The sequence below is a fragment of the Polyodon spathula genome, chromosome 9 (genome assembly GCF_017654505.1).
Source record: "Polyodon spathula isolate WHYD16114869_AA chromosome 9, ASM1765450v1, whole genome shotgun sequence".
Taxonomy (NCBI): Eukaryota; Metazoa; Chordata; class Actinopteri; order Acipenseriformes; family Polyodontidae; genus Polyodon; species Polyodon spathula.
Genome location: NC_054542.1, coordinates 41,431,757 through 41,442,896, shown reverse-complemented (window position 1 = coordinate 41,442,896; position 11,140 = coordinate 41,431,757). Strand labels below are relative to the sequence as shown.

Below are 11,140 nucleotides of genomic sequence, written 5' to 3'. Positions count from 1 at the left end.
TAAAGAGAATATATTTATTACTGATTGGGTCAAAAGTACAAGAGAAGTATTTAGGTGTCTGGTTAACAAGAACTAAACAGGACCTGTGTAATGTCAAACAAAGAATACATTTTAACCTGCCATACAGGCATTTCAAGAAAGCACAATTTCTGTTGCGTACAGGTATGACTTGCTCAAGAAAGAATTTTACTTTTAGTAGATTAAAATTAAATGGTTTGAAAGCTTAGCACACATCATACATGTTGGTACAGTATTTTGATGTTTAAAATCACAACTTCATTGACAGCTATATCAGACTGTAGTGATATAGGATAAATGAAAGTATCTAAACCCTTCAAGCAACCCTGTTCTTGGAAGCAAGGTTGAATGTGTGGTGTGAACGATATAGGGCTAGATGAAACTCTTCTGGAAAATCAAGGATTTCAGGTAATTAAGAGGGTATAAAAGCCACAATTGAGTACTGCTTGATAAGGCCATCGAGATCAGGAGAAACTCCATAACTTATGTATTACCTCATAATTATATAATAATTGTTCTTATTACTACTCATTCACCATCATTAAGAGCTGTCTTGTATGGCTCAGAAAACAATTCAAGACATACAGACTGAGAAGTTAGCAAAAAATGTACTGTGTATTGTTAGAGACGCTTCATAGCCTGTTGAATCCACCGCAGGTACCTGGAGACTTGGGTATAGATGCCATATTTTCCTTTCCTGGCACACCCCTCTCCCCAGCTGACAACTCCCGTGACAAACCAAGTGTCTTTGTGTGCCGTGACATGGGGACCTCCACTATCGCCTTGGCAGGCGTCCATTTCCATTTGGTCATAGCCAGCACAGAACATATTGACAGAGATCTTGAACAGGCTGGACTCCATGCAGACATGCCTGTCCACGTACGGGACGTTCAGCTTCTGGAGCTTGGTGGACTGTCTTCCTCGCTCATGAACGCGCCCGAAGCCGCTGATTTGAGCAAATGGCTGATTCATGAGGACTCTCTCGGCAAACTCTCGGTTGGGTAGGCATGCGGGGATGATGTACTTGCTGAACTGTATTGGATCCTTCAGTTTCACAAGGGCTATGTCGTTGTTATAGGTTTTTTGGACGTACGAGTTATGAATAAGCACTTTTTCAACTTGGTAAGTCTTTTCTCGGCCTTCATCCTTTAGGGTGTCAAACTCCCCTAAAAAAAAATAAAAAAAACATCAAAAAAACCATTCCAGTTTTAAAATGGGAACTACCCCACATTTTTGTTCTATTCTTACAGAAACTAGTCTAGTAAAATCTGGGCATGGATGAATAAGATATTTTGCTACATCTACATTTTCCCTGCAATTGTATTAAATCTAAATTGTAATCCTCTGAAATAACATGGTTTGTAATGAAGCAGCTGTTTAATCACTTTCACAAGGGAATGGCTGAAAGTTATGAGCAAGAGCAATTGGGAAAGGAAAGTATTCTACATCTTGTGAAACAGTAATTTAGAGTAAGAGGAGATACAGCACATACCAAGAATGACTGTGAAATATTTGGTTTGGTTCATGCAGTGTGCTGCAGTCAGCACAATTCTGTTACTGAGAATTGTTCCTCCACAGAATCCCACCCCATCCTGGTTTACTAAAAGAGCCTGGAAAAAAAAAAAAATCAAATTTGAGCTTTAGGCAATCTGAAATCGCCAGCTACTCCTAAATCAAAGTGATCAAAATGGTCACCCACTGACTGTAGAAGAATTGTATATTAAGATATCTATTCTTGCAACAAAAAAAAAAAAAGAAAATCATAGAAACGCTCTGTATTCATCTATGAATCAAATGTTTTGGATACCTATAGTTTGATGGTCTATAGAACTGCGAAAAGGACACAAACCAATGTAACTGCTTAGGGTTTAGTGTCAAAAGTCATCTGCAACGTGGAAGAGGTTGTGTCTATTAACAAAGAGTTTAAGAGGCTTTGAGAAGGCTAGGTTCATCCTCAAAAGATGTTCTGACCACGCGCAGGGGCCGTGGAGCCTCTTGGTGGCTTAAGGAGGCATGACATATTAATGTATGCTTTCCCTGAACTATACAGAAGGATACGTTCATTCTCAAACAGCATTGGATTGCAAAAATTGTTTTTCTGAAGTTATCTGCAGGATAAATGCTTACCTTTGACTTCTTTTTTTTTAATGAAAATAATTGCTAATATTGTTAACTTACGTAGATTAAAGAAACTGTATATACTTGTGCCGTGTATAATTTAGATATAAGGACTGTTTAGCTATAAGGTTTTTTGGGTCTGATATTTTAAAATGTTAGGACATTCTGTAGATATATTGCCATTTTCCCCAAAAAGAGCTGGCAGCTAATTGTTGCATATATATTTATGAAATAGTGTAAGACTTCTTGTAAATAACACCCGTTTTTTAAGTAACAAGCGCAGTGGTGTGTTTTATAATAGTGTAAGCTCAGGAATAGTTCAGAGTTAACCTTGCATGATTCTTGAGTGAGAATGAGAGTGACTGAGACTGTGTGTGAAAGAGAAGGAGGAGCAGAAGGAAGATTAGGCAGATCCACATTCCTGTTGTCCACTAATTGTGCTGTTGTTGTATGGCCTGCTTCACTATTGTTAATAGAGTGATTCAACCTAATACCCGCTGTCTCAGTCTCTCATTTCCTAATAGTGTTTGGGATAAGTTGTAGCTAAGATAAAGAAGGGTATGAGATCCTCAACATACCTAATCTTCGTACACAATAAAAATATAAAAGTTGTTTTCTATTAACTACCTTGGTACATGGTCACATAGGCTTCCTAAACCAGCTGAACTTAGAGAGAAGACGTGTGTGAGGCCCTTTAGAGCATTTGTTTTATATTAGTTACTGTATTACACTGGTTAAGATAACTGCACCTAGATAAGGGGCCACACCAAGCCCTAATAGAAAAAATGTATTTCATAACCGTACCAAGTTACTCTTTAATGTGTCCATTGCCTACCTGCCATGGACAATGTCCTATAGGGCAATCTCCCCCACCCACAATTCTGCTGTTTTCATTTTCAGGTGTATCTGTGGGGTGCAGGTCAGTTCTGTTCTCTGCTTCAGTCAGATTTCTTTCTGGAGCTGGAAGCGGTTCAGCCACTTCAGATATTGACCGGGTTTTAGAAGTCTGTAGCAATCCACAAGGGAACAGGTCTGTATTGAGAGACAAAGCAAGGCACATCAAATCTAGTCGTGAAACATGCATTAAATGATCACATTTAAATAAACAGAAGTATGAAATACTTTAAAGATCTAGATATTTTCACAGACAGTCCCAGGCAACGAAGCAACCAGATTGCATCATAACAGGCAATAAGATAGGAGTGCAAAGAGATGAGGCCATGTGTAATGGGGTCATTGGGAACAAAATAAAAGAACAAAATACTAAAAAAAAATATCTAGGGCTATATCTGGACCAAAGTTATAAAAACAAGTGGGACCTATTCACAACCTTTAACTCGTGAATTATTTAAAAAACCTGGGCTTGATATTTTTTACAAATTGTCTTCTGTGATATTGAATGTAAGTACATAGCCAGAAGTGTACAAATCAAAGGAAGTTATGAAGAGGTTGTACAATGCACTGGTGAAATTGCATATAGGGTACTGTGTCCAATTCTGGTCGATCAGCTACTAGGATGAGCTCAGATGGGCCGAATCGCCTCCTCTTGTTCATAAATTGTCTTATGTTCTTACAGTATATTCTAAGTCCAACATTTTTCTAATTTTAAACTAATTGTTGGTGTTAATCCTTTCAGAAAACAAAATGTGCTAATAGCAATTTGGAGTAAAAACAAAAGTAAAAAGTAAAAACTTTGAGTATCTGGTCCCATTAAAATTGATATTTCCCCCCCGAAAGATGATCTTCAAATTACTGGATTCTCCAGTTTGAACACCAACGCCCCCTCCCCCAACTTTTAGCTGAAAGTAAAATATTCACCATTAATTTCAGTTTTTTAATAACCATGTGCAAATAATGCCTGAGATATCAGGCATTAAATATAGTGTATCACATGAATAAAAAAAACTGCCTAGAAACAGTCTCTCTGTGCATTAATGGTTTAGACAATTGCTTGCTTCATCAATGATGAAGGTTCAGATGACAAGGAGTTCAGCGGTTTCAGGTCAGATGACACAGACTCTGCAGTCTGATTGATCATGCTTTCCTGTTGTGACGCTGATAGAAATGGTAGCCGTATTAGTCCAGAGATGATAGACAAAGAGAAGGAGATGTGATACCTTTTTATTGGACTAGCTATATAATAATTAACCACAAGCTTTTGAGGCCTCAAGGTCTCTTCTTCAGGTGAAAGGAGGAAAGAGAGATTGATGTTTACATTCAAAGGTGGCATCAGAACATTATCAAGAAGAACCCATTTTGAATCACTACAATTCTAATGCAAGGAAAAAAGCTACACTCCATAGTTTGGAATTTTTGTAACTCAGGCATCAAAGCGCTTTGTGATGGTGGTCCACTACGAAAGGCGCTATATAAAATAAAGATTGATGGATTTTTTGTATTTAACATTTCAATGCTATAGTGCTACTTTGGATGCTACGTTAATGTATTTGTGTTGTGTTTTCACACTGGGCACTCCAATTTCTTCTTATTATTATGTAAAGTCATTTATTTTAGTGGACCGAAAATTTCATGTGTTTATATATTTTTTTAAATGTAGCTGACTTGTATTAGAGCATTTTTGCACCTAGACGTGTTTTTTGATATGTGCTTTTTTCACTGCACACTGTAGCTTTAAAGTTTAATGTTTGTTTTGTGAAAATATTTGAAATGCCAAAACAGTGGACATACTGCAGAAACTTTGAATTGTATGTCACCTGTTAATAACTGCACTTCATGATTCTTTAGTGTGACCCTGAGCTGTGCTCGACCTTCGAACTGAGGGCATGCCTAATTGTAAACATAATCTATCTACCTAATGTTTTATTGGCTGTAATTTCCTCCCCCCCCCCCCCCCCCCCCCCCCCCTCCCCCACCCCATACACACACTTTTGCCTTAACAGCTTTAGACCCCCCTGGGTCTACTCAGGGATTTACTCAATGCAATCTCAAAAAAAAGTGACATTCCAGTCTTAATAAAATATGTATATAACAATGAAGAACTAAAAACTTGGGACTGCTGGATGTGCAACCTTATGGACTGCAAGCGAGCATACGAATCACTAAGCAGGGGTTGAGCTCCTGGGTCTACTGTACATGATATCGGTTTCTAAACATGATATCTGGTAATGTAACAGACATCGCTGTCTTACACTGCTTAGCTGTTTAGGATCTTACTTGACAGGTGCTAAAGCCGGAAATCAGTCTAACAATAGCTTCGATGACTGTAAACTTGGTAGACATTAAAAAAAGATACCGGTTGAAATGCTTTTCTACCAGTTTCTTTAATTTTGCACAGAACAGATTACTTTGAAGTGGATAAACTTCAAGAAACTGCTTACCACTAGGCATGCATGATTTCCCGTCTTGTCCCAGTTTATACCCCTCAGCACATGAACATGTGACGTCCCTGTCCACCTTGCAGAAGTGATCACAATCCCCATTGTTGGTTTCACACAGCTTTGGAATTTCTAAAGGGTGTTTAATGAAGATTAAAGAAATAGGCAGGTGGTTACTAGCTATGCATTATAAATCATGTACATGTATAAGAAATCAACCAATTACAGTTATGGATTTGTTACAATTCCAGTACATCTTTTCTGTCAGGGCTCTGCGTAAATGTAAATGTGTAAATGTATCTCTCTAAATGAACACACATTAACCAGGAGCAAAACGCCAGTGAACTGAGCCTTATAGATTGGAAAACGTCTCCAATAAACACAACTACTGATGGATTTAGAATATTTGTCTGAGGGTTTTCCAAACTTCTGTTGTACTTGTGAAATGATTGCTCTCTTGAACCTACCAATTTCACAGTTTTTCCCCTGAAAGCCTTCATTGCAGAGGCAGGTATATTCTCCAATACCATCCTTGCAACCAGCATTGTTTTGACAAGGTTTTTTCTCACATTGGTCTCCGTCTGCATAAACACAAACAGATTAGTAAAGTCTTAGTTGATGAAGCATGTCAAGGGTATTAAATATATAGGGAATTGAAATTACTAAGTAGCACTTTATATTATCAAATAGTTTATTAACATAGACTGCTACAGTAGTTCCAGAGATGAGCTCAAATTGCTGTTGGTGATTACCATTTACGTATACCCTGTCAGCCAATCAGGAAGCAGGATTTGTCTCCATTCTGTATGGGAGGTTTGTTATTCGGCGTGGAAGAAATGCTGTAAACGCTGGTTATGGTAAGTTATTGACATGTTTCTCATACAAATAATTTAATATATAAAATATGAATATAAAACATGTCTTACCTACATATTTGTTCCAGAATTCCATCTAGAAAAACAAAGATAACAGTTGTTAAAACACAATAGGTTCTGGATTGCTCTGATTTTGTGGTGTTTTTTTTTATTTATTCATTTATATTAAGGATATGGGATATCAGTGGACTATTGTACCAAAATCAAATACATACTGTGTGACCAGTACATCTTCTCCACCCTTGCTGATCATAAAGTGGTATTTACAGTATATATGTCAGCGATTATTGGAGTGTGCTTGACAGTGTATTCTATTAACCCATTCCTATACTCCCCATCCCAAAGGTTTTGCTGTGTGTTAAACTGGATCTATTTCATAGCTCTGACCAAACCTGAAAGTATACCCACTGAAGGGGAATCAATCATAACAACAACAACACAGTGAAAAATAACTACAGCACATTTGTATCAGGATTTTATTTCAAGTAGTCTCTCTTTCATATTGAAGTAAGCCTGTGTCTGGTTAATACTAGCACACAGTATTACACACAATGACCAGGCTAACATTGTTCAGCAGGGTCCTGGCAATGCTTGTAAAGTGAGAAAGAAGGGCCAGTACTCACAGTTGGTTCTTCAGTCTCAAACACTTCCCTCGCTTCTTCATAGCTGCACTGCTCCTCGTGGCATTCTCTTTCCAAGTTACCTTTTTTTAGCTCTTCAAAAAAGCTGTTGGCACGCTTATGTCTTCTGAAAACTTGGCTTGCACTCTCTTGCGACAGAAACACTAAAAACATCCAGTAAGATGCTGGTATACAAGTTTTACCTTTGTGTAACGTGGTTAGAAATAAATCCCCAACCCCCACATTAATCACACAGTAACATTCTTAAAGTTTACAGAGATATGTAGTCGCCAAACACACTTTAAACAGTTACGAAACACCTCAAAATTACATTAGCCCTCAGCAAAAAGAAGGTCTAATATTTAAAACCACATTATTGATTTCACCTGGATAAAATAAAAGTACCTTTTTAAAATGGTACTTTGGAAAGAAAAAAAAACACACAATACATACCGTTTGCTTCGATAAAGGTCAGAGAAAAGAAGGAAAGACATATCCACAAGAGCTGAGCCATCATGGTTTGGCTGGTAAGCAGTCCTCTCCACCAGCTGACAGATCGCCTATAAAACAAAATGGACAAAAGTTCAATGACCAGCTTGGAAAAGAAAACAAAGCCTAACCAGGCCTCTCACAGAATTGAAGAGACTGAGTACTAGACAGAGGAGACCCTGTCACCAGCCCATAGGTGAAGAAACTATTGTTTATTATCGTTATTATTATTATTATAAAAAATATACATTTTGATAAAAACAGGTTGTGTAAAGGAGCTTTAATATTTTACATTAGAGAGACCTTTAGAGCTTTAATAGCTCAACTGCAAAGTAATGACAAAAAAAAGGCAACCAGCATAGCCAGAGATTGGTTGAGTGTCAGATTTATCCATATAAGGATGGAAACGAGAGACAGAGATGGGGCCTCTCAGAGAAGAGACCCACTTAAAAGCCAAGAATGTTTAAACTTTGTCAGACTGGAAAGTCTAAGCAAGACTCCAATGTGTGCCGTTAACTTTGTGTGTTTATGTTTTGGAAGGTCAGAGGGGGTCAGGGTTATAAAGAGATCTCCAATGCTGGAGTGCCTTGCACATGTTAGTATTCTCCAATGTTTGATACATGCTCCCTGGAGAGTTATTTTCAATATGCCACCTGAGCTGTCACCTGCCCTGCTGTCAAACAAAGAGACAGCAATCGTCAGTGAGATTTTTTGTAGAACATTTTACAGCATGTGCAAAACAGGTATACAGTTCAGGAGGGATGATGTAGTGGCAGGAGAAAGACAGCTTCAGTTGAGTTAAAGTGAACATAAAGTAATGGAAATTTAATTTAAGAAACCAAAACAACAAGGGCTTGAGAGACTGTATGTATGGTAATGGCAAGAAAGACATGTATTTAATCCTGGTTCTCCCTGCTGATTTTGTGGTCAAGAAATCAACGAGAGGGAAAATCAAAGTGCCTGTACAGTGGACAGCTACCCCATTGAGTCAAAGACAGAAATAATTTTTTACCCTGATCTTTCATTTGAATTCCACATTAGGAACATAACAAAAGTTTCTTTTTTCCTTCTCAGCACAGGATGCCGAGAGACCTATGCATGTCTTTGACTTCTAGAATAGATTACTGCAATGCCCTATTTTCTGATATTCCAAACTGTGTTTTGTTCAGACTGCAGCTCATGCAAAACACCCCTGGCATAATCCTAACAAAAACAAGAAAATCTGATCATATTACGCCGGATTTAGCATCCCTACACTGGCTCCCAATACGATACAGGATTGATTTAAAAGCCCTGCTTATAACCTATCAAGCTTTGAATGGGTTAGCTCCATCTTACCTGTGACTAATTGGTCCCATATGTTCCAGGTCAGCTGCTCTGATCTCAGGATGCTGGGTATCTCTCCATTTCAAACATTTAAAAAAAAGAACACAGGTGGTAGAGCATGGGGCTATAGAGCCCCTAAACTGTGGAATGAATTGCCAGCCTCTGCAAGTGAAGCACCAACTATGGCAGCTTTTAAAAGCTGAAGACATATTTTTATAGTCTATCATATACATGAATACTACTATTGCCTTCTTACTGTATGTTTTATTGTTTTTATTACTATATTTTATCACTCTTCAAGCATTTTATTGTACTTACTAATGTGGTGTTCTGCTTCTATTGCTTACTGCTATGCATATTTTCTTGTTTTGCCCATGTGAAGCGCTCTGTGGCAACTTGTTGTAAAGGGCGCTATATTAAATAAAGGTTTGATTGATTGAGTCTGGGAAGCACCAGTCCGTATTCATGAAACCAGTTGCGAAGGAAAAAAAAGCTGGAAGGGAGCTTCTGCAAATGTTTAACTAGGAGTAACCTTTGTAAGGTTTATCCGGACTGCTGCAGCGCACACATGTTTGTTCAGAGTCAATCTCCCGGGCCCTTCTGCTTTGAAAAACAGCCTCATGTGATGTCAAATTGAGAAACGGATCATTAAACAAATATGTCATCTATTTGAAATGTTAACAATTAATTTTGAACCAGGACGCATAGATAAGGATGTTAAAAGCCAAGATAGGATTTTGAATCCAGCAGTTAAATCAAAGCCCCTTCTAATCTATTGTTAGACAGGCAAAGCCAGGAGAAGGATATTCAAGTGCGGCACTGCACTGATGTACAATGTGCTCTTTATGACTGCCAAGAAGCCTGCCCACAAGTCTAACCACTTCAAACGTATTTGCTTTGAAATTAAGCGAATGCCCCAGATGCCGACAGGGGGCGGTGTGTACAAACTTGTTACATAGCTACCTTTTTGTGGCACAGAAACCCAGTGAAAAAGATGAGCTGGAAAGCTAATACTTGTAGGGTCTGCAACAAAAAAACAACTTTTAGTCAGGAGTTCTGATTTCAGATTTTACCAGAAAAAAAAAAAAAACAACAAAAAACACTGGAGGCTGCCCTGTATTTTGTGTTCATGGACTCATTCATGGTGCAGTTTAGTGTAATTTGATGCAGTTGAGGTACAGCGTTCAGTGTGCTGCTATTTGAAGTTAACAATTCTCAGGAGGCCTTAACACAACAGCATTAAACTAGGGGTACACGTGCCCCTGGGGGTACTTCTAAGGGTCACAGGGGGTACACAGGACGACTCAGAAAAGCAAAAATAAAAATTAAAGTAAAAGAAAATAGTGATCTTGAATTTATTTCTTTAACGGTATTATATATTATCGCTAAACAAATGTGCATTAATATTTCATTTTACAGTCTGACTATAGATACAAAATGATCATCTACCTGTAAGCATGCCTGATTTCGATTGAGCGGATTTCCACTGATAGGGTGTGTGAAGGACACGCCTGCAAATTCCGCCTTGTATGGAGAGCTCTGCTCAGAGTGCTCTTTGCTGCTGATGATCTTTGCAGTTTTCAGCTTATCGAATACTAATCATCAAAGCACAATCTGTCTGCTTTTTTATTCTACCTTTATTGGAACTGTGGTTCCATTCACTAGAGTGATAATTGTATAGGGGTACTTGAGCTGAAAACTCCAAACAGAAAGGGTACAGTTGTAAAAAAAAAAAAAAAATGTTGAAAAACCCCTGCATTAACACTTCATAAATCTTGAAGATTACTTCTGGGTTACAGCAGAAAGAAACCATCAGAACACTTTGGATGGAATAGAACGTAAGAACCCTGAAAATTGAACAAATCAACATAAAAACAAGCTCAAGGTGTTGTGGCAGAAAAATAATTTCTTCATTTGACTCAAAGTTTGGACCACCACAACCATTCATGTACACATTTATTATTATTATTATTATTTAACAGATGCCTTTATCCAGGATGACTCACAGAGACTAGGGTGTGTGAACTATGCATCAGCTGCAGAGTCACTTACAACAATGTTTCATCCAGAAGACAGAGCACAAGGAGGTTAAGTGACTTGCTCAAGATCACAGTGAGTGAACCAGGATTTGAACCGGGTACCTTCTGGTTACAAGCCTCCTTTCTTTAACCACTGGACCACACAGCCTCCTTCTGCAGCAACTGTTTCCCATTAACACCTGTCCTACCAGGCAGGAGGGCCAAGACCCCACTGATGAAGACTATTTTGTTAATGAATAAATTATCTTAACAGTGTTTCTCATGTCCCATTGAGGATTTCCTTGGACTGAGCTCAAAAAGGGGGGGAGGGTGGGGGGTGG

The 11,140-nt window shown here is 38.3% G+C and overlaps 1 protein-coding gene across 1 annotated transcript; it reads right to left on the bottom strand.

The window, feature by feature from the left end:
• On the bottom strand, positions 1-8,828 carry LOC121320870 (coagulation factor X-like). Its single transcript, XM_041259614.1, has 9 exons — positions 8,794-8,828; positions 7,420-7,526; positions 6,970-7,130; positions 6,398-6,422; positions 5,939-6,052; positions 5,475-5,603; positions 2,972-3,168; positions 1,511-1,628; positions 1-1,184 (listed from the first exon to the last, which is right to left on the bottom strand). The coding sequence occupies exons 1-9, from the start codon at positions 8,811-8,813 to the stop codon at positions 640-642; spliced, it is 1,416 nt and encodes a 471-aa protein (XP_041115548.1). The 5' UTR covers positions 8,814-8,828; the 3' UTR covers positions 1-639.
• Between the last annotated feature and the right edge of the window lie 2,312 nt (positions 8,829-11,140).

What these genes read in the sequence shown, in the direction of transcription:
- LOC121320870 (XM_041259614.1), bottom strand. Translation starts at nt 8,813, where the DNA reads ATGGGACCAATTAGTCACAG. An exon ending in GGGGAAAAACTGTGAAATTG is followed by an intron (nt 5,604 to 5,938) that starts GTAGGTTCAAGA and finishes AACACCCTTTAG; the next exon opens with AAATTCCAAAGCTGTGTGAA. An exon ending in GAAATCATGCATGCCTAGTG is followed by an intron (nt 3,169 to 5,474) that starts GTAAGCAGTTTC and finishes CTCTCAATACAG; the next exon opens with ACCTGTTCCCTTGTGGATTG.